Source organism: Centroberyx affinis, unplaced genomic scaffold (assembly GCF_046629955.1).
Source record: "Centroberyx affinis isolate AG114_WGS23_722 - 3 ecotype Tasmania unplaced genomic scaffold, CSIRO-AGI_Caff_v1 ptg002692l_1, whole genome shotgun sequence".
Taxonomy (NCBI): domain Eukaryota; kingdom Metazoa; phylum Chordata; class Actinopteri; order Beryciformes; family Berycidae; genus Centroberyx; species Centroberyx affinis.
Window position 1 is genome coordinate 39,400 of NW_027280871.1, and position 24,049 is coordinate 63,448.

The following is a 24,049-nucleotide window of genomic DNA, read 5'->3' on the forward strand; positions in this document are numbered from 1 at the left end:
TTGCTTCAGCCACCACAAATAAAAGGAAATTATTGGCTGCAACACAACAGGTCGTAAAGGATACTATAGCTGAGCCCTGGGACCCATGTTGAAGTAGTAATTTGATAGCCACCCGTTCCCAATGAAGGTGAGTCTTCAGCCGGCAAATGTCGTTTCTGCAGAGCACAAAACGCCTTTACTTACAACCCAAATCTTCGTAAGACTGGACTATTCCCCGCTATGAGAAATAACTCAAAAAGAAGAACAGACTCCAGGAAAAACATATGAAACACCCGGGTAGATTCAACACGAGAGGAAACATATCCAACTCAGCAGTAATGATGTGCTTTTTCGCGCTGTGGATGGGAACTCTCCTCCAGTTTTGTCATGCAACGATATACACCAACGACTGGGCGGTGAAAATAACCGGGGACCACGAGTCTGCAAACAGGATAGCAGAAAAATATGGATTTACAAATATGGGCCAGGTGAGTGTGATGATACACAGTAAAGAAACCCCAGACAAACCTTCAGGGACAGACTAGCACCCACTAAGCATTTGCACTCCTGATGTAATTTCTGTCAAAGTGTTATCAGCTCCCGGTCTCTTTCACCGTCTATATTTCATATAGTGTGGGGGAAGCTAGTCTAAAAGTGTAGTTTTACAACTTCACATCTTAAGAAGCCGAGCTACAGCAAAACTGCCCTCAAGAGAAATATACAGTGAATACTGCACTATTAGGGAGATCTTCCTGATATTGAGTTGCAGCCCCTTTTGCTCAATCCACATCTCAGTTGTCTCAAAGCTTAAAAATCCTTCTGTTACTCGTCCGCTTCTCTTTGTCTGCATCTCCTCCTTTGCGATTGGTATAGATTTAATGAGAAAATAAATAAGTGATAATGCCTTTTACCTGGAGTCACCTCATCAGTGTATGAAAAGAGTAAATCTCCCTAATTTTCTATACATTCAGTGAATTTCTACATCTTCAGTGTCATATAATAGGCTACAAAATCACATGACTGCAAAAGAAACAACACTTATTAGGATGGTAACACATTGTATTTTATTTTCAATTAAAGTGGAAGGAATATTAACTTTATGTTAGGTAAAATAAATAAATAAAATGGTCTAGTCTATCTAATCTAACTTGCTAATATTTAATAGGCCAAAATATTTGGTAGTTACAGTTGTTAATTATGTCTCAAAATGACAAAAAGTAATAACATTAAAACGAAGCAAATCTAAATTTGAGTTATCACTAAGCTACTGCAAAATGTAGTTGAACTACTAGTTTAATAACATGTAGTGAAACTACTCTCCAACACTGACATTATGGAAAGTCCCTTCTTCTGTGGCCTCCTGCAGCACTTTTTATATCACAAGTCAGCAGCTCGCCATCTACATTACAAGCCTGTCCGGATGTTAGTCAGCGTGAGAGAATGATTCAAGGCTGTCATGGCCAAATATCACATCTGTTCCCTCACCTCTCGACTTCATTTGCTCCCCCCAGCCTGATATGATATTAGCCGAGTAGTTGACCTTGTAGATTCAAGATTCAATAGTTCATTGTCATTTCAGTCAATGTTGCTAAGAATTTATGTGTACACATATACATATACATATACCCATTACCAATGACAGCAATAAATACATAAATCAACCAGACGAGGCTAGTTAATAGACCTACAGAAGTGGAAAAAGTGTCAAGGGTCGGAATAAAAACGATCAGTAAATCAGTAAAACCAATAAAATAAAATAAAGAGCTAGTGATTTGTAGAGCCAAGGCCTATTAAATTCAACACGTGTACTGCCTTGTTAGGATAGGTGCTGTAAACTGAGTCTTTCATTGAGACTGATACAGGCCAAAAAGACCCTTTGCATTTGAAAAGGCTAATTTGCTGTAGTGCTGAGGTCAAAAATCAAAGAGCAACTTTAAACAAAGCCCTCTGGGAATAAATTGTGATGTGACCATAATGTATTATCGTCATTCACTGCAAACCACCAACCTATGACTCTTTTTTTATTGTCCTTGAACTCGTTAGTGCTTCTCTTAAATTTTATAAATAATCTTGCTGAGGGTTTGCTAACGTCATGGCATTATGGTAAACCAGGGTGAACACACACACATATGTGCACGCACGCACGCATGCTCACACACACACACACACACACACACACACACACACACACACACACACAGAGCACCAGAAGTCTGACTGGAGTCTTGTGGCTCAGGTTGCCCTTGCCTGAAAAACTATCACTGGTGTAAGGTAGCCTCCTTAATGAAAGATACCAACGCTTGCTTCATAATTTAACAGCTATTTAGTACAGTGACACAGTGGCATGAGCAGCACACCTTCACCTGAAAACAAAGGAATTTTATAGGATTTGACATTTGTTTTTGTCAGATTGGAGACCTGAAGAACTGTTATAGTTTTCACCACAGCGGGACAGTGAAACGGTCCACTGTGTCCAACAAAGAGGTTACTGTCCGCATCGCCAAGGAGACCAAGGTACGGTAACGGGATACAACTGGAGGTGCATTGGAAGACTCTCCTAGATTATTAATCAGCTGCATGACAGCTAGTACAACCCCCCACCTCCCCCAAATACAAACATATAAGCACACACACATACATGCATTGACCCCTCCCACACATCCAAACACACCCACGTACCCCCTGACTCTACACATGTACACACCCACAAACGCACAGATGCCAAGACTTCATTTTCATAATGCAACACAATGCCCATTATGCAGTGGTTGCATTTAAAGGACCATACTGGTGTTTTAACCCATTTACTACAATTCACGTATACTTGACTTTACTACCGACCATTTTCCAAAACATACCATACTTGTTTAGATGTCTGAAAGTGTTTTTCCAAACTACCCAGGCAGCCATTCATTTCCATTCATTTCAATACAGTACAAAAATCAACTTGCAGAGACCTGAAACGTGCTTGAGATAATGAGGTAATCCACCTCAGTGAACATCCTGCCTGGGTATATTTTTGTCAAAGTTACTTTATCATTGCGTAGTTTAATTCCCACATTGATTTGAAAAGTCTACACGCCTTCTGGTGCGTTCACATGCCTGTGGGAAGCTGCAACATCCAGGATTTCAAAGTCGGCAGCCAAACAGCATTGCATTCATGCGCTATTTGCTCGGAAAATCAAACCCAGAAGACAAACGATGATAAGGACAATGTGGATTTAGCTTCTTCTTGCCTTAAAAAGTTATGATACTCTGGCTATGCACCAAAAATGAAATTTGTTTTTCTGATTTATCGATAGCACATGAATAGACCATTCCTCTCTGTCGCACTCAGAAACCCACACAACAGAATGCACAAGTCTGCCAGAAAATAGTCCCTGGAGAAAGGATTGTTTTACAAACTAATTTCAAACATCTATGACTTCTAAACCCAGCCACAAATGTTAGTCGGAGCAGCAGAGAATTTGAAGGTAGGTGTATCACCTGAATGTTTGAATTAAAAAAAATAGGGAAATCGAGTTAACGATCTAGAAAAGTATGGTATGCTTTGAAAAATGGTCGGTAGTAATGTATGGTATGTGTGCAGTGTAATAAATGAGCTAAAACATGCAAAAACACCGGTATGGTCCTTTAAATCAGCCAACATGTAAGTCCATGTATCTGCCCAACACACCATACAAATGCCTGTACATCTACATATATAAACCCTGTGTGTTGCTCTTGAGGTGGAATGGCTCCAGCAGCAGGTGGTCCTGAGAAGAGCCAAGAGGAACTCCAGAGCCAGTCACATCTACTCCATTGACATCAAGACCAAACACACTCCCACCACCCATCTTCAGTCCAACCACACCCAGACGCTGTACTTCAATGACCCACAGTGGAACAGCCTGTGGTACATTGTGAGCCAGATTTTTTTTTCTTTGCTAAATTCAAGTCAAAAACACGGAAACATAAACCCAGACAGACAGAGCCCAAAATAGAGCCTGATTTATTCTTTATTCCCAAGGGGTAAATTGATGTTCCACTATTTGCTCCACAGCACTGCAGTGATGACTCCAAAGGCTGCCAGTCTCACATGAACATCGAGGCAGCCTGGAGGAGAGGGTATACTGGGAAGGGTGTGGTGGTGTCTGTCCTAGATGATGGCATTGAGAGAGAGCATCCGGATCTCAAGCCAAATTATGTAAGTGCCCTGGGATGGGACGCTCTCCTCGGGAAGGGGACATTAATCATAAGCAATTTGGCAGAGCTCTCAGAGTAAGAGTGCGTAGCGGAGACAGATATTGCAGGCAGAGCTTTTGGGCCAGAGGTTTGGAAAGGTCGGCTAAGAGAATTGGAATGGACATTAAATGTCTCATCCACTTTACTGTCTAGTTGACTGGTGAATAATGCTCTCTGCGATTTGTCTGATGAAATAGGAATAGATGGCCACTGGCATTTTCTTTATGTGCTCTTACTGACTATCCATCTGTTTCAGGACCCTCTCGCCAGCTATGATGTGAATGGAAAAGACCAAGATCCTTCTCCATATGATTCCAATAATGCTAACTAGTCAGTACTTCTTATTTCTAGAACACTGATTGCTCTTCACACCTGTTTCGCAGTATCCCTTTCCCTGTCATCATTTTATATTGTAACTTTAATTAATGCATGCTTTTCCTTTCCATTTCCGGTAATTGCATGCATATATGAATATGCATATGCACCAGCCTAAATTCTGTCTTCTCACTGGTTTGATGTAACGCAAATAGCCTGTCTTCTCCTCATGCATATGCATCTAACCTCATGTTCTGTTCTTCTCCTCCTTTCTTGGAAGCCATGGGACTGAATGTGCAGGGATGGTTGCTGCAGCTGCAAATAACTCTCAGTGCACAGTCGGAGTCTCTTTCCATGCCAGGATAGGCGGTGAGTCCGTGTGACGGCTTGAAGCTTTCAGGCTGAAGGGCTCCTGGAGGTCAGAGATGAGTAACGTAAATCATGGATACTAAGGTTATTATATTTCCGTCTCCCCCTGTATCTGTAGGCATCCGTATGCTGGATGGAGATGTGACAGACATGGTGGAGGCCCAATCGCTGAGCTTCAGACCACAGCATATAGATATCTACTTAGCGAGCTGGGGGCCAGAGGATGATGGGACCACTTTGGAGGGTCCTGGGCCTCTGGCTTGTCTGGCTTTACAGAATGGCATTCAAACAGTGAGGGAAAGAGTGAGAGAGGAAAAGTGGAAGAATTTGTGTGCATGTAAGAAAGAAAGAAAGACAGAAAGAGAGAGAATGAAAGAATGAAGGACTTCCTTGCTGTGCGTGTTTGTGTATGTATGCGTGAGGGATTGAAAGTATGAGAGATTGTGTGTGTGTGTGTGTGCGCGCGTGCGTGCGTGCGTGTGCATGCGTGTGAGTGTCTGTGCGAGTGTGTGTGTGCATGAGCATGTGTGAGTATGTGTGTGTTTAATGTTTGTTTCTGATTGTGTCTCTCACCTGCGGCTGTATATTTACTTCAAGGGCTTATCTTTATCTCCTTATCAATATGTAAATATCATTAATAAATGAATCCCTCCTGTCTGCTTCCCCTTATTAATCTCAGGGCAGGCATGGGAGGGGCTCTGTTTTTGTCTGGGCATCTGGGAATGGAGGGCGCAGAGGCGACCATTGCTCCTGTGATGGCTACACCAACAGTATCTACACTATCTCTATCAGCAGCAGCACCCAGGGTGGAAGCAAGCCAGATTACCTGGAGCAGTGCTCCTCCACCCTGGCAACAGCTTACAGCGGTGGAGGGATAGAGAGCTCCAGGATGGTGAGTAAAGGCTGGTGGATACAGATGCTGTAAGAGTAACATTAGAAATCTACAGTATAGCACTGGTACACAGTACCATCCTACTGTAAAATGAGGAAAACTCTGTCCTTCTGTCTGTCTGCATCCATTTTGCTCCTCAATGGGTTGGCCAATCAATCTGAAACTGCACATGGGCATTGAGCATTGGCATAGGCAGGGACTGACGAAGGTGATTTTTCCATTTTCCCAAATTTACGCTGTTTATGCACATTTTTGGCAAGTCTGCACATAGTTGTGGCGCGCGCATCCCTGGGTATGGACTAGTAAGATATACAAAGGCCTTGATTTACTAAGATTTCTTTGTATGGACAAATTGTGCACATTTTCATCAGTTGTGCAAGATAATAGTCCTGAATTTCCATCTTATTCACTACAAACTTTATCTAGTTGTGGCACATGTGACCCCCAAAAGAACACTGCTTACCTGAAGAGCCCCACTCAATTACCAATTGCAAACACACTCTTTAAGACTAATCCATTAAGGCAGGGCAGGTCAATGTCAGATTTAATGTCACTCAACAGTTGGCAAAGGTCCATCGACTTATCAGACAAAATTATGTTGACATTTACTGCAACACTCTCTGCTCCTGCTTCTCCTGATCATTTCATGTGTCATGTGTTATGATAATTATTCTGGAACAGCTTGTTGCTACTGTCTGTACAATAGTTTGCAGGCGGCAAGGCGAGAGCCAAACTTTCTCACAACACTTTCTGCGTGAGTAGCCCTTCCACCCAGTTGTGAGCCAAACTCATGCTAACTCTAGTGAGCAACAGTTCTAGACAGTTCTAACTAATTAGTGTTGGCTAAAACAACTGTCAAACAGTTGTGTGCCATCATAGGAGCATTTTGTGAGCTGATTTTGACGAGTCTGACTGAACCTATCTTCAAACAGAAAGCACATTGCCATTGTGCTTTTCAAGCTGGCCACATGAGCTCAATATCAATTGCAGGAAAATGATTTAAATGAGTAGCCTATACAAAGGAGAGAAAAAACTGAAAGAAAACTGAAGAAGCAGGAGATATTGCATGCCACCATAGACAGTATGGCCAAATTATTTCAGCTTCTTCAAGCTGGAAGAGAGATACTCTTGGACAGAATACCCCCTACTTGTCTGACTTACTGGCAATAATGCCTGTGTCTTGCAGTAATGAGCAGTAATGAGCTGTGTCTAGCAGCCAATCCAAATAGCCAAACAAACCTTTCAAAAGATCTTATTTTCTGCTGCAATTATTTTGAGTATCCGATATTTTAACATATCATTGTCATTATTTTTTTGTTCATCATTATCATGGGAACAAAAAAATCTTGATTTGCATATGCATCCACTACGGGTTTAAATCTAGCACTATTAGACAGACACCACTCATTTGGTGGATTGGTGGATGCTTGAGTGATTACTAGTGGTTACGAGGGTGTTACTAGTAGTAGTGGTTGTGTGGTGATTACCAGTGGTGGCTAGGGTGTTAACAGGTGGGTGTTTAATACTGATTATTAGGTAGTTGCTGGGTGTTTACCAGTGGTTGCAAGGGTTTCACTAGGTAATTGGTAGGTGATTACTAGTGGTTAGATTGTTATTGGGTGGTTGCAAGGGTATTGCTAGGCAATTCCTTGTGGTTGCCAGGGTGTTACTAAGTGGTCACTAGGTGATTACTAGCAGCTGCTAGGGTGTTACTGGGTGGTTGATAGATGATTAATGGAGGTTGCTAGGGTGTTTCTATGTGTTTCCTAGGTGATTACCACTGGTTGCTAGGTGATTACTACTGGTTGCTGGGATGTTGCTAGTCGGTTACTAGTAGTAGTTACTAGTAGCAGTTGAAGTCCAAAAAACTGGGCGGAAGAATAATAGTATAGAAGAAAGTGTTCTTGCTGAAGCGAGCACACTAATAGTGTGAATAAGTGTGAGTGTTGTGCTGGTGACTCCATTAAGGCCATTCAGCTGAGCAGAAATAGCCCAAGACTATAGTATAAGCATAACAATACAATTCAACATTGAAAAGATAAAAAGAAGATCTGCTGTCCTTCCATTGACAGGTTACCTTGGCTCTGAAGCAGGGCTGCAACAAGGATCATTCAGGGACCTCAGTCTCGTCCCCCATGGCTGCAGGGGTCATCGCTCTCACTTTGGATGCCAAGTAACCAGCTCTCCCACACACAAAAGTCATACATAGACACAATTGCAATCAATAGGTATGATCAGTCAGTTTGTTTTTGTCTGTTTGACCCTTCCTCAGCCCCTTGCTTACTTGGAGGGATGTGCAGCATATTATTGTCCGAACGTCACAAGCACATCATCTGAATGCTCCTGACTGGCACTTAAATGGGGCTGGATACAAGGGTATTGCTTTTGCATTGATGCTACTTTTATACAAATGACAGGTTTTTTCTTTCAATATTTACAATTACCAATAGTTTAAACAACAACATAAGGATAACCTTAGGATTTAATCTGATCAAACCTTATGATAGTCAATATGAGCTAAGATAAGGTAGACTAGAAAAGCATATTTTGGTAAATGTTCTCTCAGCACTTTTTAGGAAAGCTATAAAACAGCAAGCGTACAAACTAATGAGATATTCTGAGCACAACGGTGATAAACGCCCACGAAGTCCCAGGAGTCTGTGAAGTATTTTACAAGCTACAGTGACTTTTATGTCCTAGCAAATTTATTTATGGTGTGTGTGTGTGTGTGTGTGTGTGTGTGTGTGTGTGTGTGTATTTGTATGCGTGTGTGTATTTTTGGGGTGGGGTGGGGTGGGCTGGGTGGTGCTGAGGGTTATTCTGTCTGTCTGTCTGTCTGTCAGTGAGCCACCTGTATGGCTTTGGCCTTCTGGATGCGGAGAGCATGGTGAAGGAGGCTGAGCAGTGGAGGCAAGTCCCTCCCCAGCGTGTGTGTGAGGAGGAGGCTCCCATCCAGCTGAGCAGGTATTGCGCTAACCGTACTGCCAGCCACCTGACAGTTGTGAAGAAATCTCCTCTTTGAATTAGGATTTCCCTTGATTCCTCTCCTTTTATCACACCTACTCTATTTCTGTCTTACTCTCTCATGTGGCTTTCTCTCACACTCATGCTCACCCGCTCTAATGGGTGTCATTTTTTTATTGCGCCTTTTTCTCTAACTCTCTTTTGTGCTTCTTTTTATCTGACTCTTTTCTTGCCACTCAATGTGTCTCTCTTGTTTTGTTTTTTCTCTCTCTGCATCCTATGACAGACCTATTCGTCCGGGCTCTGTGCTGAGGTCTGTGTATGAGAGCACAGGCTGCTCTGGTAAACCCCTGCAGCATGTTGTTTATGTGGAGCATGTCATTGTCCGTGTTACCATCATTCACAGTCGTCGCGGCGACCTTTCCATCACGCTCACATCACCTTCAGGCACCATGTCTCAGCTGCTAGCTAACAGGTAACAGAGAACACTGCACCCTCTTGGAAATAAGGTGTGGACACTCAACTAAATAGGCATTGCTACACTCCTTTAAACTCCTTTACACTCCCTTAAATTAAAGCTTCACTACATAGTTTCCACCTAATCTGCAACCATTAATTCTGGCTATTTAGGGGTCCTTGCTCTTGATAAACTCGCAGTGATAAATTCATCTGTTGTGCACCCCACCCCATAAGAAAAAATGTGTAGATTCTGGCAAACACAGCTGGTAATTTGCAACAATGGTGCTCAAGTTTGCAGAAACAAATATTCATATGCTAATTCATGGGAACTAGTATCTGAGCAAGCTTCTGGCAATCTTTTCATTCCTGACAATTTGCCACTAGTGGCGAACGTTGGCTAACTTGGGGAAAAGTCTGCCATGCTAAAAATACACCACAAATTAGCTAGCTTGGGCAAGATAGACCCAATTCTTTCATTTTTGTTGAGCAATGTGATATAAAACAATTGAATGAGCATGATAAGCCTTTTTTTTTCAGGACTGTATATAATATGTAGCTCTTGCAAAAAAACAAGTATAGTCATGATTAAAGCCACTGTTTTTGTTCAGGCCTCTAGACCACTCCACTGAGGGATTTAAGAACTGGGAGTTTATGACAACCCACTGCTGGGGAGAGGCAGCAGCGGGGGAATGGAGTTTGGAAATCCAGGATACTCCCTCTCAGAAGAGAAACGGCACTGAACTAGGTCTGCTGTTTCTCTTTGTATCATCTCAGTATTATGAAAAATACATCAAACCTCAACTAGAACAGCAGCTAAGATACAGTACAGGCCTCCTGAGACAAGCCTCTCCTGTTGCTCTCTTTCTATTTCTCTGTTATTTTATAGGGACGCTGAAGGAGTGGTCCCTGGTGGTTTATGGCACGTCAGAGCAGCCGTATCCCATGCATCGCGAGCAAGCCCGATCAGCTGAGATGCCGATGGATAGTGACCTCACTGAAGAATACAGTGGTGAGTCACCCACTCTAAACTGCTCTTTGTTCCAGTTGAGACCCCACCCACAGCTACTAACTGCACTCCTTTGTAGAGTTCAGTCTGTTTAGGTGTTTTTCCATCTGAATGGGGAATCGAATAGGGAGTCTGCATCACTTCCTTGTTGTTGCCATGATGATGTGTTGACTTTGAGTGTGTTTGCCCTTGCAGGACCCTGCGACCCAGAATGCAGTGACGATGGTTGTGAGGGGCCCGGCCCCCAGCAGTGTGTCACGTGTTTAAATTTTTTTCTCAAGTTCAAGAACAACACAAGGTTAGAGTGATCACACACAGTGTAGAGTACTCTTAATACATCTAGAGGACACTCTAGATGTTAATACTGTAGCGACAGAGCCTATGGCACATTCAAATGTGCAATTATAAAGAATCAGTTAGTCCACATGTTTAAACACCTTTCCATGCCAAAACATGCTCCATAAAGATTCCATAGGGCTTGCATACTTGAAGAATATCCATGTCCATGCACTACATTATGGAGGCATACAGGTTTCACATCACCACTCAAAGATAGTTGATTAATGTGGACCCAGATCCTCATTTCCTCCACTATCTCTCAAGACAGAGGCCAACCTCTTATCACGTATATTTTTTGGTCTCTCTCTATCCAATAGGATGTGTGTATCAGATTGTCCAACGGGCTTCTGGGGTGACCGCCGGCGCTGTAAGAGGTGCTATTCCTCCTGTGAGAGCTGCACTGGTAGTCGTAGCGACCAGTGCACCTCCTGTCAACCTGGTCGTCACCTGACTGAGGAGACCAATACCTGCACAGCTAGCTGCGGGGATGACTACTACCTCGACTATGGTTAGATTTCTGGCCTTTAAGCATTTCTACATTACATCATTCTCCGACAAGTTTGTTTTGTCAAAATTGTTTGTGATCACACTTAATTAATTAGATTCAGAAGTGCTTTTCTCAGGTGAATCTTCAAGGATCCGTGCCTATGCTTACAGAGAGGCTGTTTGAAGACAGCTGAATATCGGCCTGTTAATGAATAGTCTGTTTATGTAACTGCAGTTGAAGTGTGTGTGAGTGAGATTGATTAATCGCTGTGATGTGTATGCCGTGTGTATTGTTTGATTTCCCCACAGATGCGAATACGTGCAGAAAGTGCAGTGAAAACTGCTTGAAGTGCACCTCCTACAGCATCTGCACAGAATGCAAACCAGGCACAAGGTGAAACAAATTCTCTGATGATGCTTGAATTAACTGCTTGGTAAACACTGCTCCTTACCTTCCAGCCACTGAGAATACTGATTCTCCCCCTGCATACTCTCCCTCTGCACATTCATAACAATTAGAAAAAGCTCCAGTCATTTGAACTCTGCATTCATATCACAGTAATAGTAGAATACTTTATTAACAAAGAGAATTTTGTAGCGATTCCCACTCTGCATTGCCGTCACAGAAAAGAGACGGAATTCATCATAATGTTGAGTTGGAAGTTTCCGGAATACAATGTTCAATGAGTCAGTTCACCAAGTGCGTGTGGTGGTGTGCTGTGGGTTGGAAAACTGAGCCTGCAGTCTAATGGAAATGAGTCATCTTCATGGTGTCACATGATTGGCTGTGTGTGTCACGGTGCCACATGCTCTCTCCGCCCTCTTCAGTCTGCAGGGGAATCGGTGCCAGCGGAGCTGTGCGCCAGGATTCTACCACGACGAGCAGGAGAGTCCCTGCAAACCCTGCCATAAGGCCTGCGCTACCTGTGCAGGTGAGGTCAGAGGTCAAGGGTCAGGGGTCAGTGGTCCTGAACTGTACCAAAACGTCCTGCCTAGTGTTAAAATTTCATTGACCAGAAATTGTTGTTGTTTTGTAGCACTCTTTTGTGTCATGCAGCATTGCAAAATGTGTCCATCTACATAGGGCTGGGCAATAATTAAATATTATCATTTATCGTCTTGCAGTGGAATCATAAAGTGATAAAATTATGATATTGTGATATCGTGACACATAATTCTGCTGTCTAAATTGATGATAAGTAAATTATATTTAAAAACTCAGACAAAATGAGGTGTGAAACAATTTAAGGAATATTATTTGAAAATTTCAGAGTTTTGTTAACATCACACTTAATATTACCATGCAGTTCAATGCGATGAACGTCAATTTGTCTATTTAACATGTGATTTTGCATATGTAAACAATATCATGATAATATTGATATTGAAAAAAAAATCCTTATGCTTATCACCCAGCCCACCCATACAGCTACATAAAAAATGGGTATGTTTCCTTATTATGTGGCATCAGGTGCAGGTGTGGAGGCATGTAACCATTGTGCAGAAGGCTACTTGATGGAGGAGTGGAGGTGTGTGTCCTCCTGCAGTGCTGGGTTCTATGCCACGGAGCCAAACCCAGAGATAGCTGATGGGCACAGGATATGTAGGAGGTGAGCTCACTGGTGTGTGTTCAGGTGTGGGTGGTTTGTTTATCTGCTGATGGCAGGCCTTATTCTGGTGGTTGGCTTCTGTGTGTGTGTGTGTGTGTGTGTTTGTTTGTACTCTCTGTGTTGTTGTGTGCCTATGTGTGAGTGTAGTCTTTGTATGTGTGTGTTGTTGTGTAAGTGTGTGTGTGTGTGTGTGTGTGTGTGTGTGTGTGCATTCGTTCAGTCTCTGTGCTTTCCTCCTCAGGTGTGACGCCAGCTGTCTCACCTGTGTGGGGCAGAGTAGGGGAAACTGCAGCAGCTGTTCCAGTGGCCACAGCCTCCAGGAGGGAGCGTGTGTGGTTAGCACTGTGTGCAGAGACGGTCAGTCATCCAAATTCTTTCTCTATTACATGTTAACTCACTGCTGCAGTCTAGGCCTCTATAAATATACTGCAACCTGGATAAATTAGGTTTTTGATTATTTTTCTAACTGGCTGCTGTTCCAAAATGAGATATCCACCATTTAAAAAAATGACACCCACTCTCCCATATTGACTGCTGGCATGGACGTTAAGCACATTATGGGCTAGTACTGAAGTTAGCAGTTAAATGAAGACATCTGCTTATAAAATAGTTTTTTTTTTGTTTTTTTGTTTTTTGAGGACAGAATCATTTCCAGGTAGCAGATTTTTTCCAGCATATATCGATTTAGGAATGAAACTCTTCAAATGATTTATTTCAGCTCATTCAATATAATGTTTCATGAGAGTAGCAGGGCTGTTATATGGACATTTTATATCTATTCATTTGTAATCAGATATGCATTATTCTGTCACTCTTCATTCAGAATCAAATGAGTAGTCAACCATAAGTCAGCATCGTTTATTTGTAAAAGGTATTTGGTCTATGTCTGTCATCCATTCGCTGGCATCTAATTTTAAAGTCTACCTCTATGCCTCAGATGGGGATTGAGTTCTGAGCCAGCACTGTTCTTTTGGTATGTGTCTATCAGGAGAGTACCAGGACAGTAATGGGAAGTGCCGCGCGTGTGATGCAACGTGTCTGAAGTGCACAGGGCCGCACAGTGAGGACTGCATCAGCTGTGCTTCTTCACGGTGAGTTGGGCTTGGCATTGCAGAACCAGTGTCAGAGGGGACATACAGAGTCCCAGTGTTCCTCTGAGTAAAAAATATGGCGTCCCACTGCGGTATAGAGTGTGAAAGGGTTCCATATAGCTGCTGTAACCTGCCCTCCCCTCCCTCTCTTCCTCTCCCTATGACCCATTTGTATCTATGACAGATAAGGTCAGCTCATTTACACTGACAAATTTAATAACTGTTGATTTAGTGGTGTTCAAAAAGTAATGTTGTTTTTGATGATGTCGTCTGCTCCAGGGCTCTAGATGAGGGTCGCTGCATGGCGGAGTGTGCCAAGGGGAAGTACCAATCAGGTGGACAGTGCCACCTGTGCGACCACACCTGTGCCACCTGTGTAGATGCAGGGTCTGCCAACTGTACCAGCTGTGACACTGGTGAGGAAGAAATAAGTAAATCACATTGTGTATGTGTGAGCGAGAGAGAAAGAGAAAGAGAAGAGATACAGAGAGGCTGATTAGGTAAAAGAGAGGAAACCGTAAATCGAGTTTTTCGATGAATGCATTCCTTTACATGCTCTTTCCTCAGATAAGTTTGGAATAGAGCGTTACCTGTATAAAGGCCAGTGTGTCGATGCCTGTCCCGAGGCCTTCTACCACACCAAGGAGAGGAGCTGTGAGCCTTGCTCTGACCAATGCAGCCTCTGCACCAGCTTGGTCCACTGCCTCAAGTGTAACTCCTCCTACTACCTCTCTGATGGAGTGTGTGCTAAACTGGAGTGTGGAGAAGGTGGGCAAGGTCATGCCTTTATTCATGGGCTAGTTTTCATATGGCCATTTTCTTACACAGTGCCACAATATCAGAGGTGACCTTGGAAAGTATTGTCTCACACCTGTCCACCCCACCCTCCCCTCTCTCTCCCCCTCTTATTCTCATTGTTTCTCTCGCTGTATCTCTCTCCTACACTCTTTTTCTCTCTCTCTCTCTCTCTCTCTCTCTCTCTCTCTCTCTCCCTCTCTCTCTCTCTTTCTCTCTCTCTCTCTCTCTCTTTCTCTTTGTCTCTCAGGCGAAGTGGAAGATCCAGATTATGATGACTGCATGGCCTGCGAGGAGGGCTGTAAGAAGTGTGTCTTGTGTAAGTCACAGCTCAGTAAACACATTAAGGTTTTTCCCTAAATGAGCCCCGCCTAGATCGAACTCCTGTCCGAGTGTGTTGCCCCGCATCTTCAAGGGTTGCTGGCGGTAGTGTTGTCTCAAAGAGGAGCTGAGTTTGTTGTCTGTTTCCAACAGATAACCCTAGGCATTGCCTGTCCTGCACTGAGGGCTTTTACAAGTAAGGCTGTGTGCCCTCCCTCTCCCCATGTGTGATCTTGCCTCTCTGCACTCACTCTGCCTTTCAATTCACTGCCATATTCGAGTGAATGGGCCACTGTTGCTGTGAGAGTAGGATGTTTTTGGGGGTTTTTATTTGAGTGAGAGAACACTGCAGGTATTGACTGTTTGCGTTTGTTATCAGTTTTCAGGATGGCTGCTACAAGAACTGCCCGGCTAAGACGTACAGTGTGGAAGAGGAGATGGTCTGCGTTCCATGTGATGACAACTGTGTGAGCTGTGATGAACATGAGTGCTACTGGTGTGAGACCGACCTCTTCTTATCAGGTGAAACTGTCCCACTTGACCGTGACATGAAGCCATGAACCATCATTTGTTGCTTGGTGTGTGTCTGCACATGTGGTGTGTGTGCAGATGTGTGTAAGGAATCTGTGTGTAAGGAAGCAAGAGAAAGCAAGGAATCTCCTCTTTTTGTTATAGAGGGAAGGTGTGTTACAATGTGCCCCGACGGTTTCTATGGCGATGAAGACACCCACGACTGCGAGGAGTGCCACTTAGACTGTGTGACGTGTAACGGCCCGGAGGATGGCGACTGCGTGTCGTGTGAGGAGGGGTGGAGGCTGGAGAACGGAGAGTGTGTGTCTAACCGTGAGGTCTGCCCTATTAAGACCTTTCTCAGTGGTGAGACTAATACTTCTGTATTCCGCTAATCCGACTGTCTGGCTATAATGAATAAGGGATTTGGGTACTTTCGCCGGGGCAGAAAAGAAATCTTCAAGGGTAATTGGTCTGTGTGCCACCTCCCCTGAACCCTGTACCATCTTCGGTGCTCAAAACAGAGGGAGACTATTCAACATCAGCCAGATATAGACTTTGAAATAATTGATTATATGTGCTGAACATTTAGTTTCTTCCCTTTCCTCACAGGAGATGGAAGGATTAATTGGAAAGAAGTTAAAACAACATATGGTAATTAGTGGGAGGCAAGACATCTGAATTAATGAGGATAACACTGAGAAAGCAGTTAACACCAAGGTTTAAAATGGACACACAGAAGTGAGGCTATTGTTAAACTTTGCATCTCGACAACTATAAAATGTTAGATTTATAGCCACACAGCCTTTGGAAATAGCCTGTTAGCCAAACAATGTTGCAGGATCCAATTGGGCTCTTGCATCATTGCAATTGCTTCACACTGGAAATAGCTGGTTATCAGTAATAATATTAGTTGTGTTTATTGAACTTGCAGCAACACTGCTGTATATGACCTATAGTACATGCTTTAGTGAGAAGAGAAAACTGAAGGTGCAGCAGAGGGAGGAATGGTAGGAAGAGGGAGGGAAGATGGAGGGAAAGGTGCAGCAATCAAAGTCCATATCTGGCTGATGTTGAACCTCTGTTTTGTGTATATGATGTGCTGTAGTGAGAGGCCCCTTCGTTTCACTGTGGTTGTGTCATGGTTATTTCTGGTGTCATGTTTTCCTCTTCCAGATGATGGGGAGTGTGAGGAGTGCCACCCCTCCTGTGAGTCCTGTTCTGGAGAGGAGAAGAACCAGTGTAACACGTGTATCAGAGGTCTGTCTGCCACTCTGTCAGTCTGTTAGTCAAGATTATTGCTTTGTCTTCTTTGACTGGAACAGCAGTTTCAGAATATTTTCTTGCTGAGACCACTTGCGTGTCTGTGAGAGAGAGAGAAAGAGAGAGACTGAGAGATAGGCACAGTGTGTATTTGCATGACTGCGTATATGCAAACACATATGTTTGTGTGTGCTCTGTAGTTTTTTTTTTTAACCTTTATTTCTCCAGGGAAAGTTGACTAAGCACACATGCTGTTTTCAGTGCTGCCTTGTTAGACTCAAATTTGTTGTCCAACCCATTGAGTCACCACAAGTAGCTATAACTCATCAATGAAATGTCCGATCATCATCAAACTTCAGTCAGTATTTAGACAATTGGTCTTTGTACTTGTGTTTTTTTCCTCATTTTGTCATATTCAAATGGCCCTCATGGATCATCAGTTTGTCATAGACATCTCCAAGTTGCATGAAATGATTTCTGTGCTCATGCCAAAAGTGTCATACATTGCAACTCAATACTTTCAATGTCATCACTCCACTCTAACTTTTCCAAAAACAATTTACTATCTCGTGAATCATAAATCCAATTGATTTGAGTTTTGGTAATTATGTTCTTTATACATGGCCCCAACTACTGTAAGACATTTTTGTTGCTCGGTCAAAAGATAGCCGAATGACAGCAGTGTAAATATGGAACAAATTGACACATGGCATACAGATGATGCTGGTTCAGTCAAACTGTGGCCTATCATCTTGAAAATGTTCACACATTGTCAACATTTCATTAAATTTCATTACGATCGGTAAAAAAACACACATGCTGGCTATTACACTACAGGTTTTACCACATCCTTAGGAAGTCTAGCGCCCTCGGTGGTCATTGCTTGTATAATTCACATCCATCCATTCATTCCTATGCTGACCAAGGCAGATGTTGGCCTACAGCACAAAGTCTACACATTTCAAAATTTTTCAGTCCATAATGTTTATGGCTAACGCAAGCAAATAAACATGATCGGTGTCAGCCAATCAAATTTTAGTTTCTATTTGTCTACAATGGCTGATCAGTTTAAAAATCAACATGTATGTCCATCTGAGAACCTTGTAACAGTGTGCAAAATTTGAGAGAAATGAGCTTTTGGGTGGTGCTACCATGCTTAAGCAAACTTCTGATGATACAAACTACATATGGGTGCTTGGACCCCACTAAGCGCTGCTTGCAGCTATATTGTTTACTCTGTCTGTCTCCTCCAGGGCGGTTCCTGACCACACAGCAGACGTGTGTGTCAAAGTGTCCAACGGGCTTCTTTGCCAGCCGGCTGAGCGGTGTGTGTGAGGCATGCCCGCAGGGCTGTGTGCAGTGTGTGGACGCTCAGCGCTGCACCCGCTGTCTCACCACTCGTAAAGCTCCCTTATTCCTGCAGGACGGACAATGTGTCCAACAGTGTGTCAGGTCAGGGCTCAATACCATCACTGTTTAATTGTTTTAATTTGAATTTAAATGGATTTAAATGCTTTTTACATGATGCAACATGTATTATGCTCCAACTATGGCTGGAAATTGATCATTCCTAGTTTGGAAATTGGATGGTGTCAGATATATCTGTCTTAACAAATTCATGTTTAATTTAGACATAACATGATGTATTTGGAGAGGATGCATGTACCTGTGGGAGGGTTCTGCTTTTTTATCCATGCAGAGTATGTCTGTTTACACATGCATAGGCCAGAGCATTGGCTAGTGTGTGTATGTGCATGTGTGGGTCTGTTGATGTCTCTGTTTTGACAGGGGTTATCCTGCGGGCCAGGTGTGTCGTAGCTGTGTAGCAGGCTGTGCGTCCTGCGGGAGGAATGCTACTCATTGCCTAAGCTGCGAGGAGCCTCTCCTCCTACACAAGCACGAGTGTGTGGAGGCCTGTCCTCCAGCACACACAGTCTGGGACGGGGAGTGCAGACGCTGCCCCTCAGCCTGTCAGGAGTGCACCCCACTTGGACAGTGCACAGGTACTGAAACATAATGCAAGGAATAGATGTGAAGGACAAATCCAGCTCTCCTGGCTCAGTCAGTCTCAACCAGCCTCTGCTCGTCTCAGTTTTTAGTGCTGTCTGGATGTCAGTGATATTACCGGGGAGTTCTTGTACTTATTGTTTTTTCCTGAGCATATCCACCAAATCCACAATATTCATCCTGTCTAGAATGACTGTGTCAGTGGTTTTCTAGCTCTGTAACAGATTCCAGTCAAAACCCTATACCTATTGCTCTTTATTTTAAAAAAAATATCCAGATAAAGAAAGATAGGCGTCCTGGGGGCTCAGGTCATCCCTCTCTCTCTCTCCCAAACTTTCCTGTCTATCTCTACTGTCAACTATCAAGTAAAGGCAAAAATGCCCCAAAAATAATGCTATTTGGGCTGATTGCATTGGGTGATTTCATTTCAATCTGGTTTGCTACCTCATCTAATTTGAGTGTCATTCCAGCGCTTGCTAGGAATTTAAAGTGCTGTAGACACACAGTATGTCAAAATTAACAGTAGAAGTTATTAAGAATTTAAAGTATAACCATTTCAGTTTTACTTCAATAGTCAATAGTCAGGTACAATCAACAGGTGTGAGCATGCTTGTCATTACATACAGACCTATCACAAGTCAAATCTGTGGTCACATCTTGTGAGATTAAAGTCATTTGGATCTTATGACCATCTAATGGCCTTCTCATTTCTCTGATGTCCCCAAGTGAAACCTGTGCCGTCCAGAGAGGGCTTTTCTGTTCATCTCTCTTTCTCTTGCATCCCTTTCTATGTTACTGTATTTGATGTAGTTTCACTTTGTTGTACTAAATCATTCTTCCACTCAAGGCTAACAGCTGTTCTCTGTGCAGGCTGTGAGGAGTACCACTTTCTCCATGAGGACCTCTGTGTGCTAGACTGTCCTGAGACGTTCTTTGAGGACAAAGAGCAAAGGGTGTGTTTGCGCTGTCACCTTGACTGCGCGTTGTGCGATGGGCCGGACGACAACGACTGTGATGCCTGCTCGGACCCAGAGGCCACTCTGCACAACGGGGCATGTCTGACAGACTGCCCCTCCCATACCTATAGGGACCCTGAGGCAGGGGAATGTAGAGGTGCCTAATTAGTTTTTACAGCAGCACAGCACAGTTCAACCTGGAAGAGACTTAATTTTATATATTCATCTCTGCCTTTCCACGTCCAGAGAATCACAGTATTAAATGGAGAGATCAGTATTGCTTGATCAACTGTGTAGAAACTACCAGGTATTCTGTATTGGTACAATTATAACCACACAATAGCTAAGAATATATGAATGATGACAATCTTGGACCTAATGTAGTAGTAGTTTGTTTTTCAACATTTCATCTGGCTAAAAATATTGGTATCTCCATATGTGCTGCACTGTATGTATGATAATATATTTTGATTCCATTATTCTTATAGCACAAAGCACATTTCTGTCTCTGGAAGTGGGACTGAATCATTTTAACATGTATTTCCAGACTGCGATGTATCTTGCCTGACCTGCTATGGGCCCCACGCTGGCTCCTGCACCAGCTGCAGAGAGGGTCAGAAGCTAGATGGCCACGGCCACTGTGGGCCGCCGGCCAACAAGTGCTCGTCTCACCACTATGCAGACCAGGACGGGGAATGCCATCCCTGTCACAAATACTGCCACCAGTGCTCAGGTCCCGGCAAAACCCACTGCCTGAGCTGCAACCAGAAACATCTCCTGCTCAGTGAGTTGAGATAACTCTTTATAGGGATTCTGAATTCTCCGAAGTCCAAGTGTGTTGGAAAGCTTTTTGTGTGGGGTTTGCCACATGAGCATAATGTGTGTGCATGTGCGACTGTTTTTGTAGCTTCATGATCATCTGTGTTTGTTGGTACAGATGGCACCTGTACGGATGAATGCCCTACAGGCTACTATCAGGATGAGACAGGGCAGAAATGTGAATCTTGCCACCCTGCCTGTCTGTCCTGCATGGGAAAACACAGCCACGAGTGTCTCACCTGCAAAGCCCACCTATTTAGAGAGGGCAAAGAGTGTGTGGAGACTTGCCAGCACAGGTAATTCAGCCTACTCCCCATCCAGCTGTGCTGATCATCCATCATATTATGTGCTTTCAGATAATGTTGTCCTCAATAAAAGAGTTGCTGCGCTTTCGTAAAAGTACCTGCTCACATGCTCACATTATGGACACCGAGTCTTTTCATTGCATTAGTTAGTTGGACAGGGGTTCAGTGTGGAGATACAAGCTAATTTGGCTTGAGATTTAAATAGCCCTTCATGTGCCCTGTAAAATGCTAATTAGACTTGATTTTATTTGCGCTGCAGTGATTGAGAGAGTTAAATTAATGTGCCGTTAAATTGATGTGCAGTTAAATACCCCAGAGAGACCACATAAGGGATACAGATTGTCACAAAGGCTATTTATTCCTGTGACGTGTCGCCCTCCATACTTTCAAACTTTCGCACAAGAATACACACACGCACACATGCAGACACGTGCACGTACGTGCATGCACACAAGCAACTCATACTCTTACAGCACATAGCAGACCACGAAATAAGAGCACATCAACTTTATCATTTATAAACTCTATGTCACAGTCACATGCACTCTCCATAGAAACTATGTGAAACGTTTTCTTGTTATGTCTGCACTCCCTCATGGTCATGGTGTGTCAGTCTGTGTCAAGTCAAGTGTCCGAGTAATAATGGTCTTGTATAGATGTATCTCTTTCTGACTGTCTGTGGAAGTGAATTTCCTCCCTCACGACAAGTAAAGCTCTTATCTAATGTAATCTAATCTAGCACAACTTTTTCCCTGTCTACCTGGTAGTTACTATGGAAACGTGGCCTCGAGGATGTGTGAGAGGTGTGACCCGAGCTGCGGTGAGTGTATCGGGGGCAGGGAGGACAGCTGTCTGAGCTGCACTCTGGGCCTCCTCTACTTGCGGAAAGAAGGCCGTTGCCTCGCCACCTGCCCACAGGGCCACCACCACGACACGGTGCATAGGACCTGCGAGCCCTGCCATCCCAGCTGCAAAACATGCACAGGTACGAGTGTCCCCTCTGCAGCATTGTACTGTAATGCAGAGAGACACATACATGATCACACACTCACACGTGCACTCTCTCTCTCAAACAACTCGCAAGTGATTGGATATTGATTCCGCTGTTCTATCACAGGGACTGCAGATGTAGATGTGATTTAGTGCTTTCCAAATAGTGATGTGTATTGACCCAGTATGCTACATATAGTCCCAAACAGATCCATACCATGAAGTGAACAATTCAGCTAATTAACTAATCCAAAGGTATGGTGTCACGTCTCTGCAGGAAAACAATCCCAGGCCTGTGACTCATGCCACATGGGATACCTGCTCTCAGATGGCATGTGTGAGTCTATGTGCAACATGGGGCAGTATCCCGTGCTTAAGGTAACAGCACCCAATAGCACTGCTCTACATTTTAATTTCACAAATGTTAACTATTTAGAAGAAACTCTCACACTGTTCTTTTAGAAACGTTCCTTTTATAAATATTCCATATAAAAACTAAGAATCAATAAGGATAATTTAGTAAAAAAAAATGCACTGATGATAGAGTGATAGTAGAGACAGTGTATGGCAGCCCTATATGCCGCTTTTCCATTTCACTGTCAATCTGTCCTGGTCTCCTTCATCAGGGTTCAGGCCACGGCTGTGAGGACTGTGACAGCTCCTGTCTGGAGTGCAGGGGGCCCGGCCCGGCCAACTGCACCATGTGTCCTGCTCAGGCCATCTTGGAAGCTGGAGGGCGCTGTCTGCTATGCTGCCGCCACCAGGGCTCAGAGGAGGAGGAGGAGGAGGAGGAGGAGGCCTCAACGCAGCAACAGGACTGCTGTAATTGCACTGAGACCCGAGGTAGGCTGCAGACCTGTTAAACAATGTCTAGAGATCGAGGGAAAGTAATGAAGCAAACGATGGGCATTGGAGGTTCAGTCCTCAGTGTTGTGGCTACATTTCTTTCCAGAGCTGATAAAGACTGATCAAGCACAACAGTGGCATTCCCTTTACTTTTATTATCCTTTCTGACCGCACAGAGAAATGAAGTGCAGATTACACCTCTCTGTGTTGAATAATGCATTGTCACGAAGGTCCCCGATCAGATAAAAAGTCATATCTGTGCATGCAGGCAGAACATCAAGTGACTGTCGCATCTGTCTCCAAACCTCACCTCTTTCCCTAGGGGAGTGCGTCCTCAGCACCAACTTTGCTTTCAGGAACGAGGAGGAGGAGGAGGCCGGGGGCAACCTGGCGCTCTTCATCACCACCTCCATCCTGTTGGTGCTGGGACTCGGGGCTGTCATCTTCCTCATCAAGCACTCCCGCTCCAAGAGCCCCGCCCCGGACATTGCCCCCCGCGGCTATGAGAAGCTGGGCTCCGGCGGCTACGGGGCCGGCAGCAGACACGGCGGCTACACCTCTGCCTCCTCTACCTCTTACGGCGGCCGCGCCAGTTCGTCCGGCGGCCACTTCCAGGAGGCGCAGCTAGTTGACATCAGCGACCGCCGCTCGGGGAGCAAGGACGATGACGACGACGATGAAGATGAGGACATCGTGTACATGGGCCAGGATGGCACCGTGTACAGGAAGTTCCGCTATGGACAGCTGGGAGAGGACAACGAGGACGAGCTGGAGTACGATGACGAGAGCTACACGTTCCGGTGAAGCGTGACAATCCCTTTAAGAAAGATTTCTCCTTCTTTTCCTGGATTCCTCCTCTTGCTCTCTCTCTCTCTCTCTCTCTCTCTCTCTCTCTCTCTCTCGCTCTCGTTCCTTTCTCTGCGCTGTTTATCTCTCCTGCCCTCAGGGACAGCCTCATTTATCCTCCACTGAATTTGAGCTGAACCAAATGAGACATGAGAAGCTATTTATAATGAGCTGCATTTCACAACTGTGATCCATTCACAAAACTAAATATGTGACAGAAGGACTCCAGTTTGTTCTGCATTCTTAAGGAACGCTCGTTTTTACATAATTACAATTTATTTTCTAGGCTTTTTTGCTGTATGTTTTATGACTTCCCACATATGCAACATATTCTTCATGGGCATTTACTTGTTTTGTCTATTTGACCAATCATGTTATTCATCTTTGCAATTGTTGTGGTGTTGAAGTAGCAGTTTCAATTTGATTTAATCATATTACTGCTTTTGCTTTTCTATAGTACATTTCCATGTGTTTGCTGTCGTTGAATTTTAATTTTGAAAATGTGTTGCTGTTCAGTTCAAATAAAGTCTCATATCATGGCACTGGAGAAGTGAGTAATTCATGACTTCACAAGGTGGAAACTGGCTGACTATCATTTACCTGCAAAGCAATTCAATTCCTTCTTGAAAGCAACTAACAAATAGGACATGACTGAAA

At 43.8% G+C, this 24,049-nt stretch overlaps 1 protein-coding gene across 1 annotated transcript; it reads left to right on the top strand.

Moving 5' to 3' along the window:
* Positions 1-320: 320 nt before the first annotated feature.
* Positions 321-23,646, top strand: pcsk5a (proprotein convertase subtilisin/kexin type 5a). Its single transcript, XM_071535342.1, has 37 exons — positions 321-467; positions 2,389-2,493; positions 3,708-3,881; positions 4,022-4,165; positions 4,460-4,533; positions 4,799-4,887; positions 5,006-5,178; positions 5,567-5,779; positions 7,852-7,952; positions 8,052-8,155; positions 8,623-8,743; positions 9,030-9,218; positions 9,811-9,947; positions 10,089-10,211; positions 10,404-10,506; positions 10,865-11,055; positions 11,343-11,427; positions 11,862-11,965; positions 12,505-12,643; positions 12,885-13,000; positions 13,632-13,734; positions 14,014-14,150; positions 14,302-14,502; positions 14,780-14,848; positions 15,004-15,046; positions 15,230-15,372; positions 15,526-15,726; positions 16,537-16,620; positions 17,877-18,075; positions 18,412-18,626; positions 19,501-19,743; positions 20,134-20,370; positions 20,524-20,701; positions 21,478-21,695; positions 21,978-22,078; positions 22,327-22,543; positions 22,869-23,646. The coding sequence occupies exons 1-37, from the start codon at positions 321-323 to the stop codon at positions 23,348-23,350; spliced, it is 5,703 nt and encodes a 1,900-aa protein (XP_071391443.1). The 3' UTR covers positions 23,351-23,646.
* Positions 23,647-24,049: the final 403 nt, after the last annotated feature.

Excerpts from the sequence above, each read along its gene's own strand:
- pcsk5a (XM_071535342.1), top strand. The coding sequence starts at position 321 with ATGTGCTTTTTCGCGCTGTGGATGGGAACTCTCCTCCAGTTTTGTCAT. Across the intron at positions 468-2,388 it reads GATTTACAAATATGGGCCAG|ATTGGAGACCTGAAGAACTG; the intron begins GTGAGTGTGATG and ends TGTTTTTGTCAG. Across the intron at positions 22,544-22,868 it reads TAATTGCACTGAGACCCGAG|GGGAGTGCGTCCTCAGCACC; the intron begins GTAGGCTGCAGA and ends CTCTTTCCCTAG.